Source organism: Myotis brandtii, unplaced genomic scaffold (genome assembly GCF_000412655.1).
Source record: "Myotis brandtii unplaced genomic scaffold, ASM41265v1 scaffold231, whole genome shotgun sequence".
In the NCBI taxonomy this organism is placed as follows: Eukaryota; Metazoa; Chordata; class Mammalia; order Chiroptera; family Vespertilionidae; genus Myotis; species Myotis brandtii.
Genome location: NW_005358689.1, coordinates 1291148 through 1309920, shown reverse-complemented (window position 1 = coordinate 1309920; position 18773 = coordinate 1291148). Strand labels below are relative to the sequence as shown.

General features: G+C 37.2%; 1 protein-coding gene across 8 annotated transcripts in view; it reads left to right on the top strand.

Annotated features, from left to right (window-relative positions):
* WDR26 (WD repeat domain 26) overlaps positions 1-18773 on the top strand; it is a 43916-nt gene that overhangs the window by 13243 nt on the left and 11900 nt on the right. For all 8 annotated transcript variants that reach the window (XM_014539945.1, XM_014539949.1, XM_014539948.1 and 5 more), the window contains 7 exons: positions 3277-3415; positions 7518-7658; positions 10271-10390; positions 11721-11866; positions 12383-12461; positions 12747-12876; positions 16351-16536. In XM_014539945.1, coding sequence (XP_014395431.1) covers positions 3277-3415; positions 7518-7658; positions 10271-10390; positions 11721-11866; positions 12383-12461; positions 12747-12876; positions 16351-16536 — 941 coding nt within the window. The remainder of the gene's footprint in view (positions 1-3276; positions 3416-7517; positions 7659-10270; positions 10391-11720; positions 11867-12382; positions 12462-12746; positions 12877-16350; positions 16537-18773) is intronic.

The following is an 18773-nucleotide window of genomic DNA, read 5'->3' as shown; positions in this document are numbered from 1 at the left end:
TTAATAAGATGTTTCCTTTTTTAGTTTTATCCTGTAGCTATAAAATAATTCATGTCTGATTTAGCATCTGTTCATAAGTAAAGCTAGAACTACTGAAGTTGAAAAGTACGAAAAATCTGTATATGTTTATGTACAGTAAGCCACCCTTGAGACCTGAAGCTGGAAAACCGTGGCTGGTCATTTTCTTTATCTGGCCGTTTTTGTAAGGACTTGTAAGGAATATTGTGTAAGGATGCCAGGGTCCACGTGCTTGGTGTCCTTGGATGCCAGAGATCTCTTAGTGGCTCTTTTTCTGGACATTATGGCTATTTTAACTTTGGCCCAAATTATTTCCTGCCCCAAAATACTTTTTCCTAATGAAAGTTGTGCTAAAAATGGTTAGACTAACAATATGAACTCCCTGGTGTGGGTTTTGTTTTTACAGCTACCTATATACATTGTTTAACTTGTAAAAATTCAGGCTTCACTTTTGATGTTAGGAGTATTTTGAATATAACTGTCCCTACTATTTTAGTAAACTCCAAAATGAAAACATAGCTTTTAATTTTTAAGATACTGAAAAAAAAACACCCAATTGTGAAATCTTTCAAACTCCAGGAAGGAAATGATTTGGGTCTGGGGGACCAAATAGGAACAGCGGCAGTACGTGTGGTCAGTTTCTTCTGCCGACAGCATCGAAGAACTGGAAGGAGCATGACTAGGAAGGACAGACATACATAAGTGTGAGGGCTTTGGAAAACTGAGGAACTTCGGAGTAACTCTCAAACTTACACATATGCACTGTGATTTACGATAATTTTTTAGGTATGCATAAGCTACTTTCACATGTAGGTGAGTTCTCACCTCATTCTCCCTAGTTGCAATAAAAAATAATAATTTATTTGTGCTACTGTTTTTAAATTTCAAGTGTTATTTATCTTAAAGTACTAGGTAATTACTTGGTGCGTGTCTTAAATGTTCTAAAAGAAAATAATTAAAGATCCTTTTCCTTTATCCGTTTTTACTCTTTAAGATTATTCTTTGACTTGGTAAGTCTTTCATTTAAATTGAACAGAGGTCGGAGGAGATAATAGATTAAAAGGCTATATGGTTTCTTATTTCATAGCTCCTTTAGGGAATTTGAGACCAATGTGAAAATTAAGGCAGTTGTGAACCCAAATCTTTTTTTGGTTCTTGAGTTCATTGTTGGTGGAATACACTGAAAGGTATTTATGGCAGACTTTATGATTCAAAGGTGTCAGCAGGTTAAGAGATTGCCTTCCTGTTTGGAAACTGAAATCTATGAGAGTGTGACCTACATTTTTCCTAAGTGTTTTAACTTCTATACCAATACCTTTGAAAGTAAATGATAGAAGATATTTGGTCTTCAAAAGAAAAGTCGATGTTTCTTATTATCTGCTTTACTCCTTTTTATAAACTATATTTTAGCATTGAAACCAGAAACTATATTTTCACAAGCTAAATCTTAACATTGAAATGAAATACCAGCTCTTCTCTCTGGAGAATAGAAAATTGATTATGATAAAGTAAATTATAACTTCTATTTTCTTTTATTTTTTAATCCTCACCCAAGGATATTTTTCCATTGATCTTTTGGAGAGAGTGGAAGAGAGAGGAGAAGACAGAGAGAAACATCGATGTGAGAGAGAGACATCGATTGGTTGCCTCCTGCGTGAGTCCTGGCTAGGGCCGGGGTTGGGGAGGAGTCTGCAACCAAGGTATGTACCTTGACCGGAATCAAACCCGGGACCCTTTGGTCCGCAGGCCGACGCTCTATCCACTGAGCCAAACTGGCTGGGGCTAAATTATAACTTTTTAAAATATCCTAATCAGCACTTAAAAGTTTTCATTAGATAGTACATTATTTACATTTTTCACAGTTAATGTATACATATCTTTTGTTAAATTTGCCCGGTAAAGAATAGGGTTGTGTTGTTGTTTTTTAATGTCTTGGTGGGTTTTTTTCAGCAGCAATCAATGGAAGGATGTCTCCACAGATTGCTTTACAAATACTAATTTTTAAGTAAAGTATTATGTAATAGTTTATAGGAATTTAAAATGCTAAGGTTCAGTTTGATTGAAATGCTACATTTTATTCAGTTTTATTTGGGAAGGTACTGATATTTTTAACACCATCTTAAATCTTAAATTTATTTGAATACATAGGTAAACTATCACTTGTATACATCCAAAATTAGTCTTTTAATAAACAGGGGGCTATTAGTCTTTTAAAAGATTAAGTAACAATAAAATAGTGACAGTTTACCATTTTAGTGACATTCAAATGTAACTGATTGTCAATAGACTGGATGATGTGTGCCCTGTAATTCTTATTTATTTATTTTGAGAGGGTGTTTGTTAGAGCTGGGGACAGTGAAACAAAGGAAGGACTTAGGGTAGAAGAAACAACAGGAGAGCCGAGGCGGTGCTCTGCTTTGGCTCCCGAGAAACGTCGTAGGAAAGAAGGGAGCCAAGGCCGGGCTGTTGTTAGCTCACTAGGAAGTCAGAGAAAAGGGGGCCTTGGAGGCAGGACCAAGGGATTTGCCCGGGATGAGCTGCCACTGCCCACTGCTCCCCTGACTGCAAGGCTTGGGGAACCCTTAGATTTTAGGAGGAAGTAAAAAGTTCATGCCCAGGAAGGGGCATGGGTGTGCTGTGGAGCACCTCGCGGACCACCAGTTGGTGACTGCTGCTATAGAGCAAACCCGCAGCAGGTCTTTGTTTTGAGGGGTTTTATCTTTTTCCTGTGGGTGAGAATCTTGGGAGCATTTCAGCAGAATATTCAACAGCTTTCCAGGTGCGTTTTTAATTTGCTGATGCATCAGAATGAGCGCATAGGGGAGTTTGGGGTTACTCTTTGGTCTGCTTTATTGTATTACTTTTAGGTCTGTCCAGCTTTAATCGGGTTTTTGTTATTATATGTGTTCCCCTGACTTCATCTGTCCTTGGGGTTTAGCTCTGTGCCCTATAATTTTGATTGTGCATCAGTCCTTTCTAAAAATATTTTGCTACTCTGATTTTAGATGTCCCTTAAAAAGAATAAATTGTAAATTGAACCAGATTTTGGGTTACTGATTTCCCCTAAGATTGCCTTGACTAATGTATAATACCGCCTTTTTTGACAAATCACTGTAAACTTGATTAAGATTTACAAATGCATTCATATCTTATTTTTAAAGTTTTTGATCTCCAAATAAGTTTTATCAGTTGTTTAACTTTGTCATTATGATTAATTGATTTTGAAAGAATAATTATTTGTGGACTTCTTTGTTTTAGGAGGCAGTTCCCATGTTATACTCAGCAGATCCTTACGGAGCATTGTAATGAAGTGTGGTTCTGTAAATTCTCTAACGATGGCACTAAACTAGCAACAGGATCAAAAGATACAACAGTTATCATATGGCAAGTTGATCCGGTATGTACTCTAGTATGGATGTTCAGATTGCAAAGAGAGATCGTTTTAAGTCTAATGAGTACACATGTTTAAAGTATGCGCATACAAATAGTATTTTGCAAGAACCACTTTTGTCATGTCTTCTTTCTGTGTTGTCTAGATTATGGGTATAAAAATTATCAAAATTGTTGAGTGTGATATGCGAGTGATTGTACTAAGTCTGTGTGTGCATTGTTTAATTTACTCCTCTGAATAACTCTCTGAGATACAAACATCTCCTTTCTTTAAATGAGAAAACTGATACACAAGCTAAATGCCCAGGCTCTCACAGCTAGTAAATGGAAGAGTTAGACTCAAATCCAGGAATGTTTTTATTCCAGACCTGCTCTTAATGTCATTTTTATCTTAGTTAATACTTGATTTATGGATTAATATAATGCCCTTCTCTCACAAGTTAGAAAAGACTCATTACCATTTTGCCTTTTGAAATCTTTCATTGTTTTGTGTAATTTGTGGAACTTCTGTTACACACACACACACACACACACACACACACACACACACACACACATCCCTTTTTATTCCCAGTGATACATATGAACAGTATTGTATTCTGGATTTAAAATTCTAACTTCTCTCTAAAATCTGATTTGTCGTTGTGTGTAACCAGGTGACCTACAGATTTGTTGAAATAAGTATTTCCATTTCTTTCAGCCACTTGGACATTTATCAAGCAATCAGAGACGTTCATGGCTCCAGATAGGTTAAGGAAATGTATTTGGTTAGCAGTCCTTCACCTAAAATCATAAAGTGAATGATCTTTTTTTAAAAATTTAGAATTAGAATATATTAGCCCAGGATAAAGATTTTGGACTCCGATGTTGAAAAATAGAGAAAAGGATCCATAGAAGGAAGTATTTTTAACATAAGAGATTCAAATTTGAGGACATACATCAAGTCAATTCTTGTGTATCTGTAATATACTATGAATGAGGAAAGTAAATAAGAGCTAGTCTTTGCCTTGAAGCAGGTGTTCTTTCCTTTTTGTTGTACCATGTACTCCCCTGTCACTCTGATGACCCCGTGAGCCCCTCTGCAGAACAATGCTTTCAAATACATAAACCAAAACACATAGGAAGCCCAAGTATATATTACATATTAATTACTAAGGAAACCCAATTATAGTGAAACATAGTTATCAAAATCGTACAGATACAGTATAATAATACATTGCTTGTTTATTAATATATTGAATAACAAATTGTAACAGCAGACCTAATAACTACCAAAATTTTGAAGTAGTGAGCATAAATAGTATTTTGATATTTCTGCAACAACTGTAATGTGAAAATATTTGAGATTTTTATTAACAGTGTACTAATATGCCTAATATGCTGCCTAATATAATAACTAACACTGTACCTTGTAATTACCTACATTCAAGATTGAAGGAAATACGGAATTTTAGCCCATGGTTCATAAAAATAAAGATGTGCTTTTCCTCTCATTTATTCAAGGATCCCCGCTTCTATTCCTGATGGACTCCTTGGAGATCTCAGGGATCTAGAGTTTAGGAAAGGAAATTAACACTGAAATAAGTATCACACAATATACATCACGTTTTATGAGAGCACACGAGCTTCCCAGGTAGAGCACCTCCTGTGAGCCTTGCTGTGCATAACACAGGGAGAGACAGGAACAGGGCATTCTAGAAAGAGGGGGACTTTTCCTCACCCCCAAATAAGAGAGTAGCATGCGTAAGGCATAGAGTGGGAAGTAAGGGTAGGAAAATAGTTTGGGATCCAACCATGGCCTTTGAAACTACTCTTAAGAGTTGTATGTTCATTCAGCAGTTAGTCTCAGATGTCTGAAAAGAGCAACAATATCAAACTGTGCTTTATTACGCTTTCTTCTCGCAGCAGCGTGTAAGAGCCACGTTTGTTTGGAAAGTAAGACATGTAAGTCTCAGGTGAAGAAGAAGTAAATAATTACTTAGGCAAAGCTAGTTACCACTGGCCCTTGGATGAAAGAAAACATGGCAGAGCATTTGGGCAGTTCCGGGGAAGAGATTTCGTAGACTAGTAAGTGAGGTTAATGGATTCAGGCGCAGCCAGATGAAGAAGGCGCTTGTATACTTCGCTAAGGAATTTAGACTTCCTTGCCAGTGCTTTCCAGAGTGCTTTTGTCCGAGTTCTGGTTGTGCAGAATGTTAATAGATGTTACGTGTGAAGGGCTTTTGTGGCCAGATTAGTTGGGAAATGGAGAGTTAATGCTTACATTCTGATCTGAGATGTTACGGGTTTAGTTTGGTATGATGGTATTTTGTTATGACAAATACTATTTGAAAAACTTGTGAGAAAATGGGTGATCTTTTTGTGTACGTGTTTTTAATGGCTTTAAAAAAAAAAAAAAACTTAGAGAACCTTAAGATTGAATTGCTGTGATCCCACTGCCTAGGTTTTTTTAGCGGGTTTTCTTACCTTTGCCCCTAAAAACAATAGTCTTGCCCATTCCCCCTGTCAAAATCTAAGCAAAAGTAAGTGGATTCCATGAACATGGTATTTTTGCTTTGGGTAGATTAGTATAGAGAGACTGTTCTTCTGAGAATATAGTATTAGTATCCTCTTTTTTTTTTTTTTTTTTCAACTTTAGACCAAAGTCTGAAACTTACTGCCTTTTCCCACCTCTGGTTAAATTCCTACCTCTTATTTCCTGTCCATATCCATCAGTATCTCCTAAGACAGAAATTTGAAGGTTGTCTTTGGACATTTCCTATCTCGTTCTGTTCTATCAATTTTATGTCCCGAGAATAATTTGATCTGGCCTCTTTCAGTCCCGACTGTTCATTTAGGACCTCATTTCTTGTCTTCACTCTGGCTGTTGCATTGGCTTGTTAAGGGCGTCCTTATCCTGTGTCCCTTCATTCTGATTCGTCTTCTACATTGTTGTGTGAGTTCTCTTCCTAAAGCCAAATATCATCTATGTACCCCACACCTAAAAAATCATAGTGGCTTTTCACTCACAGGATAAAATTTAAGCCCTTACCCTAAAATAAAGATGTCATGCTTGTCACTTGCCACTTCCATGTTTGCTCTCTACAATTCATCCTGCACAGCTCAAGGGTATCAAGTTGTTTAGAGTCAGGCTACCCAGGTTCATATCCCTACTTGTAAACAGAGGCAAGTTCTACCCTCTCTAAATGGAGGGGGAGGAGAATACTTACCTTTCAGAGTTATGAGGATTAAATGAGATACTGTTTGTGAACAGTGCTAATATTGATTACCACCAAAGTGGTAGCTCTGCTGGTGGGAATGTAAAATAATAGTACAGGCATTTGGAAAACAGTTTGGCAGTTCCTCAGAATATTAATCATGGAGTTGTGTGTAGTACTGGAATTCCACTCCTAGATAAGCTGCCCAAGAGAAGTAAAAACATAGGTCTGTACAAAAACTCATACATAGTGGTAGCAGCATTATTCATAATAGTCAAAAAGTAGAAACAATTCCAATGTTCATCAACTGATGAGTGAATAAACAAAGTATGGTACATCCATAAAGTGGAATATCATTCAACAATTTAAAAAAATAAGACACTGATACATTCTACAACCATGCCAAGTTAAAGAAGCCAATTACAGAAGACCACATGTTGTATGATCCATTTACATCAAATGCTCAGAATAGGCAAATCCATAGAGAAAGTGCAGTTGCCAAGGGAAGAGGAATGGTGAATGACTGCTAATGAATATTAGTTTCTTTTTGGGGGTGATGAATTTTAGGTATATGTTATATCTCAATAAAGCTGTTTTAAAAAATAAGTAAGAGGTAGCACTTCCTACTCCTACCTGTTTTTCGTTTCCTTGAAAGCCCCCAAGGACATTGTCTGTGTCATCTTTATGTTTCCATCTAGCGCCAATGTCTTGTGTAAAGTAGATGCTTAAAAGATGCTGCAGCATGAACAGGTCTTTCTGAAGCAAGCTTGTCAGAGCTTCAGTTGGGGTGAAATTGTGCACTTCCTCAGATTATATTATCAAAGTATATCTTTGTAGCTATATAAATTCTCATGCCCATGAAACAGTACTTTAAGGATGGAGGTTAACTAAGCTGTCTGTTTTTCCTCCTAGGACACACACCTGTTAAAACTGCTTAAAACATTAGAAGGACATGCTTATGGCGTTTCTTATATTGCATGGAGTCCAGATGACAACTATCTTGTTGCTTGTGGCCCAGATGACTGCTCTGAGCTTTGGCTTTGGAATGTACAAGTGAGCAAGTTCCATCCGTGGTGTAGCCTTTAAGTAAAGCATAGTCATACTGCACATTTTCATTATATGGAACAGAGCCATTCAACCAAAATTACCATAATGTGCCTCTTACAAAAGGAAATTCTTCAAATGGAACTCAAGGGTCCAGAAATTTTACAGATTTAAATATTATGCTAAGTACAATAGCGTTTTTGGAAGAATGGTCAATAAGTATTTTCAAGAATGCTGTACTGTAGAATTCTTGCTATTTACTATGGTACTTTGTATCTCCAAAAAGATTTTAGATTTCATAGTTTTCATCATTGTACACAAAACTTATCTTTCAAGTGTGAAGACATCAGCATTGAATCAGATTTTCTATTCTAATGGCAATCACACCATCTCCCTATCTATATTTAATTTTTTTATTTAGTTTAGTAAACTTAAATGATGTTTTCAGTACTTACTATTAAGGGCTTTATTACTGTTCTCTTCCTAAATGAAAACATGAACTTTATCCAGGGCCCGTTTTAGATAAACTCAGCATTACGTTCGCTCCATTACCTACAGTTTATGCTTTGGAAAACTTATAGTTAGGATTTTTAATTTTTTTTTATTAAAAACTTCCTTTGCTACGCTGATTAGGTGATTTTTTGTTTGTTTTTTGTTTTTGTTTTTTAACTCCTAGGCTATGATTTGAGTATAAAAGTATAAATTTCTAGGAATGGATTTTGAGTCTGGGGAACTTTATAAGTAAGTTGATTTTTACCAAGACAGTGAAGATTAAGCTGCATGGAAATGACTCAAATAAAAATAGAGGACAATCTGAGTACTAAGATGTACCTAAAGATGATATGCCATAATTTTAATCCTGCTATTATATCAGTAAAATTTTCTTACTGCTCAGTCATTTACTGAAGTTTCAACACCAGCTTTTTATTAAAGAAATTTCCAAACATTAAGACAAGTTGAAAGAAGAGCCCAATGATTACCCATATGCCCACCATTCTAGATTCAATGGTTGTAGACATTTGTGTGTGTACTTACATACATACATACAAATATGCATACATACACATTACACATGTATTCATATTCACAACATGTCAAGGTAAATTAGATATATTTTACACCTAAATACTTAGCACGTATCTCCAAAAAAAAAAATTAACATTCTCCTATATAATCCAGTGCCATTATCTTATCGAAGAACATTAACTATAGTTCTCTGCTATCTAATACTCACTTCATAATTTAAAATCCCAAATCATTCCCAAAGTGTCTTTATGCCATTTTTATCAAACCAGTATTGTATTTCATAATCCTGTAATAGAGACTTAACTTATAGTACCTGTTTAGTCTTCCTTTGAATCAGTTTTTTAATTTCTGGACAGTTAAACTATTCTTAGCTTAACTGTTTTACTGTGCATGACTTTACATACTTGTTCTAAAAGGGTGCTCTTTTTTAGTCAGTTTTCAAACTGTTCCGTTACATTTTTAGGGAGGTTCCAAATTAATAGCCTCATATACTCACTATCCTGAACATAATAGAAGAAAAAGCCATTTCAGAACTTAGTGTATTAACATATTCCTGGATAGAAAATGCCGAGGGTTTAGCTCTTGCGTGTGTATTTGTGCTTCTAAACTTCTATTTTAACTGTTTATATCAGCCAACCCAAAAATAAATAGATGAGAGCAGTTAACAATATGGTGGAAGGATTTAAGATTGCTGAATATTTTTTTCAGTGTAAGGGAGACATCTGGTTTTCTATTTTTGTGCCCCCATTTCCTGATCATACACTTTGTTTTCACTCTTTTTTTTTTTTTTACTTTTGATTACCCATTTCTCACAGGAAAGTTATGCCCATGTACTTTTAATTATACCAAGGGCAGCTATTCTCTCTCAGATCCTGTTTCTAATCCATGAACAAAATGGAATCAAGACTAGATTAAATGGTATGTGTCTACCTTCTAAGTTGAATAACTTAGAAAAAATAACAGGAGGATATCTGAAGGTTGTAACCACTAAATAGCCTTGCTTATTAGTTGGGAATGCTTTAGAATGGCTATTGCTAAATAGTACAGAAATTCCTCTCTCTTTTCTGTTACTTTTAGTTGAAATAAAGTTACATATCAGAAAAATAATTTTCATTTCTCCTTTCCCATTTCCCTACTACATTTTGAGCATCTTGAATATGAAATTTAACACCCTTGGCCTAAAGGACATAGTTTTTCTACCTATTAGTAATGTTTCTGAGGAATATTTAAAATAAAATGTGGCCTGAGAAGTCGTGGAAACTCAGAAGGAGTAGGTGTATAGTGTTAGACTTTTCATCTTACTTGGGAAAGATTACATGTTTTAATCTGTGAATGTAATTGATTTCAGATGGGAATTTTATTGGAGTTTATCTCATCATAGCTATTCTTTGGGTCACTGGTGCCAGGCATTGTTCAACTCCTGGATTTTTCTTCAAGTCTTTAATTTCTCTTGTAAGTGCTATAAGTATTTTTCATAAGGCCAATTTAAGAAAACTAACCAGATATCCCAGTTAGTATTCTTTTTTTTTTTTCTGTACACTTTCCCTTTACAGGGGTATCTTGAAGGTCTTATTCACAGTTTTATTTCTTTGTAGACGGGAGAGCTAAGGACAAAAATGAGCCAATCACATGAAGACAGTTTAACAAGTGTGGCTTGGAATCCAGATGGGAAACGCTTTGTCACTGGAGGTCAGCGTGGGCAGTTCTATCAGTGTGTGAGTATTTAGTTTTCCCTTTCAGATGTCTGCTTGTTTGAAAGCAAATTTAGTTCTGTTTAAAGAAAGAATTCACTTGATTTTTATAAAATATTAGAAGCCCAGTGCACAGATTCGTGCACCAGTGGGGTCCCTCGGCGTGGCCTGCGGGGGTCGGGCGAAACCGGCAATCTAGTGCCGCCTGCCGCTCCTGCCTGCCATTCCTGCTCATCCCGGCCCTGCTGTGCCTGCCACCACACCGCTCGGTAGGCTCGCTGCAGCTCTGGCTCTGCTGCAGTCTCCGGGCTACGGCAGCCAGCTGTGAGCCCTGCATCTGGTGCCCCTCGGTCTGCTGAGCGGCATTCCTGCCCTGGGGGTGCACTGACCACCAGGGGTCAGCTCCTGTGTTGAGTGTCTGCCCCCTGGTGGTCAGTGCGCGTCATAGCGACCGGTCATTCAGTCACTTAGGCATTTATGTACATAGATAATATATGGCCTGGCCAGTGTTGCTGAGTTGGTTGAGTGTCATCCCATGCACCAGGAGGTTGCCCATTCAATTCTCAGGGCACATGCCTGGGTCACGGGCTCGATCCCCATTGGGGGGCATGCAGGAGGCAGCCAGTCAATGATTCTCTCTCATTGATGTTTCTGTCTCTTTCCCTCTCCTTTCCTCTCTCTAAAAATCAATAAAAATTTATTTTAAAAAATTAAAATATACTATATGAAGACCTTGTTTTAAGTGTTCATGCAAAGTGTAGACCATGAGTTTAGTAAAATGTTTAAAATTCGTTTTACTAAATTTGTGTCTAAACCTTTAGGAAACTTTACTTGGTATAGTGGTAGTTCCCGAATCTGTAAAGTGCCTCTTAGCACTTTTAATATTCAAAAATCTTGATCTTTAGAGCACGTTACAAATTTGGTGACATAATTTTAAAAAATGACATAACATATTCCTAAGTTTTATAACTGTAATTACAGTGTTAGTAATCTTTTCATGTCTCAACTTCTGAATATGATAGGACAGACCCCGGTATAATGAATTTTAAAGGAATGTTTGAATTGTTTTCTAATAGTGAGACATTACTTGGAGCTTAGGAGTTCTTTCTTTCTTTGTGTTGATCTGTGTGCAGGGTTTTTGAAGGGAGGACAGATTGGCAGAGATGCTCGCCCCCTCCCGCTTTGGTTTCAGTGTAATGAAATTTGACTTGTGTTGAGATTTTCATGATTAAAAACATTTAATAGACAATCTTATTACAGAAAAATAAGGACTTGCTTTGTTTCTTTGTTTGCTTTCTGAGTGGTGGTGGTTTATTTTTAATGATCGAGGTCATTGTCATTTTCTCCTGCTCAGGATTTAGATGGCAATCTCCTTGACTCCTGGGAAGGTGTGAGAGTGCAATGCCTTTGGTGCTTGAGTGACGGGAAGACTGTTCTGGCATCAGATACACACCAGCGAATTCGAGGATATAACTTCGAGGACCTTACAGATAGGAACATGTAACTATTTTTGTATTCATTGAATAATAATTAATTGGTTTATATTAAAATGTGTAGTTGAGCCCTGGCCAGTTTGGCTCAGTGGATAGAGCGTCGGCCTGCGGACTGAAGAGTCCTGGGTTCAATTCTGGTCAGGGGCGCATGGCTGGATTGGGGGGTTTGGTCCCCAGTGGGGGGTGTGCAGGAGGCAGCCAGTCGATGGTTCTCTCTCATTGATGTTTCTATCTCTCTCTCCCTCTCCCTTCCTCTCTGAAATCAATAAAAATATATTTTTTTAAATGTGTAGTTGAACTTGCTCTTTAGAAGAGTTTTTATGGATTTGGTGTTAGTTAATTCTGTGGTGATTTGGATTGATGGTCAGGTGATGCTGAGTAATCCTTAACTCAAATTATATTTCTTGTAAATAATGACTACAGACAAAGGTGTGATATTTAAACTAGAACATTTTACATTTTAATAATTTGAATGCCTTGGTTCCTAGTATGTTGCTTTTGACAAATCGTTTTCTGGTTACAGAGTACAAGAAGATCATCCCATTATGTCTTTTACTATTTCAAAGAATGGCCGATTAGCTTTGTTAAATGTAGCAACTCAGGTAAGTTAGTTAATATGATTCTCAAAAAAATTTATCTTAGTTCTAATTTTAATTGTGATTTTTATTATAAATATAAACAGAAGTATTTATACCACTTATTAAATTATACTGCATGTGTTTGATCCTAAGTGCATAGAATCAACTCTAAATTTGTCAGAACATTGGCATTTTACATAAATAGAAAATGAAAATGTTCCATTAGGGAAAGGGATATTCACAGATGATTTTTTAAAACTCTTTTTTGAGTTGGTGTAAATAAATACCTATATTCTCTTTTGTCTACAGGGAGTTCATTTATGGGACTTGCAAGACAGAGTTTTAGTAAGAAAGTATCAAGGTGTTACACAAGGGTTTTATACAATTCATTCATGTTTTGGAGGCCATAATGAAGACTTCATCGCTAGTGGCAGTGAAGGTAAATCATTTGTGTCACTATCCTTTCACACGTATTGGTGGGTTTAAAGTTCTATAACTTTTTCAATATGTGAAGGTGGGCATGTCTCCAAGCAAGTTCAGATGTTAAATTTAAAGTTGTAGGAGTTATTTATCCAGTACACTGTTAATTTCTCCTTTTTTGGAATGACTTGAGTCTTATCAGAAGTCAGTAGTGTTGCCCTGACCAGTTTGGCTCAGTGGATAGAGCGTCGGCCTGCAGATGGGTCCCGGGTTCGATTCCAGTCGGGGGCATGTACCTTGGTTGTGGGCACATGCCCGGTGGGGGGTGTGCAGGAGGTGGCTGATCGATGTTTCTCTCTCATCGATGTTTCAGACTCTCTGTCCCTCTCCCTTCCTCTCTGTGAAAAATCAATAAAATATATTTTAAAAAAAAAGAAAGAAAAAAGAAATCAATAGTGCCTGTTCTGACCATGTGGAGATGTTTGGTGCATGTATGAAGTCAAGATTTAGTTAAACCTTTCATATGTTGACTTTTTTTCATGAGACAAATGTTTTTTATCAGAGGTTAGTATATAAAAAGTCAAGGCTAATTTGATGTTTTACCTGAACTTGCACAGAATTGACTATAGGTAGATATATGGCATTTCTTTAATGGCCTAAGAGAGTAATTTAGTTTGATAATTCATATGGTCTCAGAAAGGCTGAAATTACGGAATTGTCTCTACCACCTTTTTGAATAAATTTATGCTCCAGTCTAACAGCATTAGTATTTCAGGCAAGCATGTGCCTAAAGTAGTCAGTCTCACTTAAATATATAAATTGTTTAAAACATGTAAGCACAGATAAGTAAAGCAGTATTAAAAATTAGTGTACTTTTTAAGGTGAACGAAAAAGAAACATAATATAGCAATTTTTCATTTAACACATTTTTCTTGGGGACTTACTATACTGTTCTAAGTACTACGACAGCAAATTATTTACATCACTTTTTAAAATACTGTGAATCTGCTTTTACAAGAAACTCCAAGGAACTGGATCATGTTGCTAAATACTTTTGGGAACGTACCATTTTTTTACATAAGATCTTTAGTGTCCCGATCTTGCCAAAAAGCTCATCTCCATAAATAAGAGGATCACATGTGATCCGTGAGTGTTTCCTGTGTGTATAAGGTCTGTGTAAGGATTGGGACAAAAGCAGACATTTAGGAATTCAGACTTGAACATGAAGTATATGAATTTATTCTCCACCCCCCTCCCGCCCCCCAAGTCGGTGACAGACAGCGTTTAGAGGAGAGAAGAGTGATTCGTTAGGTGACAGTTGAGAGTTTACTTCTCTCCAGTCAAAACATCTTTTTTACCTGTTAGTTCAGTGTTATGTTCCCCTGATTCTCTGCTGGTTTCTATTTGGATGTGGTCTAAATACAACCTCCTACTTGCCTTTTAGCCTCTCCTACTCTAAGATCTTTTCCCCTGTGCTCTCTTCAATCATGCTTCTGGTGGGTTTTCCCCTCTTAATTATTCCTCACAACCCTGGTAGCTCTTAAAAATAATACGTTCTCTAGAAGTGCTTTAATATGTATGGCTGTCATTATCCCTAGTCATGCTAATCTTTTCAGAACTAAGTCTGATGAATAATGTAGTTACACCACATTATCTTCTTTGTAGGGCTAAACATGAAACGTTTATTTTGAACAGCATGTGGATATAGTGAGCGTATTATCTCTGAAGGTGACCACAGTAATTCATTTGTTATTTATTTATAAGGAATATATTCCAAAGACCTTCCAAATTCACAAGTATGTGAATGCCAATATCAAATAGAGCAGTTAGAAAACCTTTCCCCCAAAAACGTATGCCTTTCCTCCAGCCCTTTCACTGTGCTGGCAACATATAGAACATACTGATTGTGTACCTTTGCGTAAGCTCTGGGTTCCCTAGATTGGGACGGCAAGCGGGGCTTGATCGCAGAGTTGTCATTCTGACCTGACTACTTGTGGCTGCCTCTTCGGGAAATATCCTCCTTGGGTATGTGTTCATAAAAGCATTTTCCTCCAAATACAGCAGATTTTGGTTGCATCCACACTTTTCAAGCCTGTAATCTTTCTCTTCTGTTGACTTCTTCAGTTCAAGAAGAAACAACTAATCTGCTCTCTCTCTTTGCTTTATTTTGCTATTTGCATTTTATGCAAGAAAAAAAAATATTTTCGAAAATTACTGAACAACAAGTACTTTCTAGGAAAGACAAATGCAGTTCTTCAATGACTGTCTTAGCTTTTGCTTCTCATAAACACACACACACCAAAAGTTCAGATACAGTCCCAGCTTTTCATCTTTTCTTACAAATTTTGAAACCAGGGCATATTTCTTTACCAGTTCACACCTTTCACAACTCGGACACTTCCTCGTTTGACAGCACACCCCCTGGAAGTTCCCACATTGACCAGTAGATCTTCAGGTTGAACACTTCTCTGATTTACCCTGGGATTCTGTTTAAGAACCACCACCTACGTGTGTTAACTCTTATGGTAACACATGATGTTTACTGTGTGCTAGACTGTTCAAAACACCTTTTCATATGCAAACTTATCTGTCCTCAGAACACGGTGAGGAAGTGTGAATCCCCATATTCAGAGGAAGCGTTGCAAAGAGTGGGCATCGTGCCCAAAGTTACACAGCTAAGCCAGTGACGGAGGGAGGGTGTGAAGGAGTCATCTGACCACAGAGCCCGCACTCTGAACCACTGTTCTGTATTATTTGGTTGGGTGTTTGTTTTGTTTTTTTAAGGTTAGTTTTATCACAAAGAAACAAAATTGTGGGGGTTTGGGTTTTTATGGTCATTTCATGGGGTGATAAATAGCCGACTGCAAAGCCATATTGATGCAGATATGGGACAGTTGTCTAGACTCACTGGTAAGCTCCTCCTGGGTGGCAGTCCCAGCTTCACCATTTACTGGCTGTTAACCACGGGCAGGTTTCAAAAATCTTGTCTCTGAAAGCGGGGTAAGCATAGTACCCACCTCACAATGGTGGTGAAGATTAAATAATATATGTAAATGCAAAAAATATTAACATATGTATTTAGTACCTAGTACATTGTAAGCACTCAGTCAAGATTGAGCTGTTATCCTTATTATTGCTACTTTGAATTTGGATACATTGCTTTTCTGTCACCACATTTCCATAGAATTTATCATCTCTAACCTACATTTGTTTCTATTCAAAGACTTTGTGTATAGAAATATATGAGTCATGTATTACAGAATGTTGCAAATAGGTCTTGTGGTGACTTGAGAGCTAATCGCCTTTTAATGGGGAAATGTATGTATATTTTATTAAAGTGGCTTTTCATCAGGTAATTTGTTAAACTGTTAATGTTATATATATATTTTTTTAAGTTCTGATAGTCCAGCCATGTGTTCTCTGTGTGCGATGAGGCTGGTTTTGTTAATACATAACTACTTCATAACTGTTCTCTGAACTACTGTTTATTCAGATCACAAGGTTTACATCTGGCACAAACGTAGTGAACTGCCCATTGCGGAGCTGACAGGGCACACACGTACAGTCAACTGTGTGAGCTGGAACCCACAGATCCCATCCATGATGGCCAGCGCCTCAGACGATGGCACCGTTAGAATATGGGGACCAGCGCCTTTTCTAGACCACCAGAATATTGAAGGTAACACCACTGCCCAGCTCCCCGTCTCCTCTCCAGGTGAAACGGCCCTGCTTATTAGAAAGTTGCAGCCGTTTAAAGTGTGGGATATCATTTATCTTCTCCCTTTTATAGAGATTGTGCACGCAGTCCTCCTTTGGAGTTCAAGTACTCTAGCATACAGTGTTGTTTTGTGGTTTCATTGGTGGCAGTAGGGAGAATAAGCTGGAACATGCCACCTCATCTACAACCAGTTAGCTAGTTAGTGTTGTCGCTTTAAAATCTTAGAGAAATCTTGAAGCATTTTATACTTTAAACTCATGAGAACGAGCTAGTACACAAAATGTGAGCAACTTTAGAATGATCTTGATTATGGATTTTACCCTTAAAAATAAACATCTGTTAACAGCATGTAACATACTAGCATGAGCTATGCATGATGGATAGAGAAAGGGAAGGGAGCTACTGAAATGTCATGTACCTGTGTGCCAGGCAGCATGCCAGGCTTGTATATGTATCCCCCATAAACCTTCACGGCCCTAAAAGGAAAGTGTGCTCACCCTCATTGCTGTGGGGAGAAAACTGCTGAGGCTGCAGGTCTTGCACATCCAGGCCTGAAAGGTGGGTCCCCTGCTTCAAAGACTTGGAGGTGAAGAAAGAGCTTAACTGAGCCCAGATAGCAGCACTAGAGAGAAGAGGTAATGAGAAACTTTATGTAAATGACATACCCTTCTTTTTTCAAACAGAGCAAGTAAAATGTGTAGTTTGCTTAGGAGGAACTAATTTACCTAGATACAGATTGTTTTGTTCATAGTGTGTCCCACTGAAGTGTTTTAGTAAGAAAGATGACCAGCTGCTCTCAGTTAAGTTATTCTCACCAGAGGACGGTTGTCAGGACAGCATCTGTGGTTTGAAAAGGCCTCTTCTCTGTGCTTTTATTTTGTTTATCTTTGTGCTACAAACTATAAGAGACTTGGTCAGATCTTACTGGCAGGTGAGGATGTATGGCCAGAGATGAGGGGGGAACGTGAAGAGCATGTGGGTCACAAAGTTTTGAGAACTCCTTCCCGGTTGTTCAGACCGTGAAGGGCCTTTCTGTATTTGTAGATTACTACGTGACGTTCTAACATTCCTTATGGGAAATCAGCTAAGACCAAAAAACTTAACCCCCTTTTGTTGTCCTATTTAGATGTCAAGACCCACTCTCTCAGATGTTTTATAAATCTATAACTATAATTATATGTGCTTTTCTAACTTTATCAGTCATTTCAAAGCTCTTTCTTTAAATAAGCATATTTGATTTAAAGAAGTAGGAAAATAGGTTTATCGTAAGAGATTTATTGTAAGTGGGTTTGTTTTAGAGCTGCCCTTGAGGATATGTGTACTGCAGTGGGATCGAGTTCGCTGCTCTTTGGTGGGTGTGATTACTGTGGATACTCACTGCAGTATGTAAGCCAGGTGTGAGCTCCGCTGTAGGGTCGGGGTCTAATTCAGCAACTGTCCATTGTATTTTGGGTCCATAGGTATAGCCCCCAAAAGATTTTCACTTCTACCTAAAATAGGAAAACAACTTTTATAATTAGAAATTTGGTTATATGCCTTTTATACAGATATCTTCTGGGTTCTTATTCCCCTGCTTGAAAACATGTTTTTGTGTGTGTGTTTTTTCTAATTAAAGTAATACCTGTTTGGAATAGAAATTTTGAAAAACATAGATGAAACTAAAGAAGTTGCCATTTAAAAATCATAACACCCCAAGATATGCTATACATGTCATTTAAATAAAAATTTGTCACTTAATTCCATTTCAAAATAGAGAATTTGCTAACCTTTTATTATAATAGTAGAGTTTCATACTGTGTGTGCGTTTTTTTGTTTTGTTTTATTTTGAGGAACATATAAAATGGAATAGTCTCAAATACTAACATATGCTAAACTTGGATGAACCTTGAAAACAATATGCTAAGTGAAAGAAGCCAGACACAAAATAGCACATATTGTGATTTCATTTACATGAAATGGTCCTGAATGGGGAAATCCATAGAGACAGAAAGTAGACTAGCGGTTGCTTAGGACTGGGGGTGGGTGTTTGTATATGCTAATGGTGATGCAAATGTTCTGAAGTTGATTGTGGTGACGGTTTAACAATCCTATGAATATACTAAAAACTATTGAATTGTACACTTTAAATTAGTACATTGTATAGCATGTGAATTATATCAGTAAAGCTGTTGATACATTCCCCCCCCCCCCCACAAAAC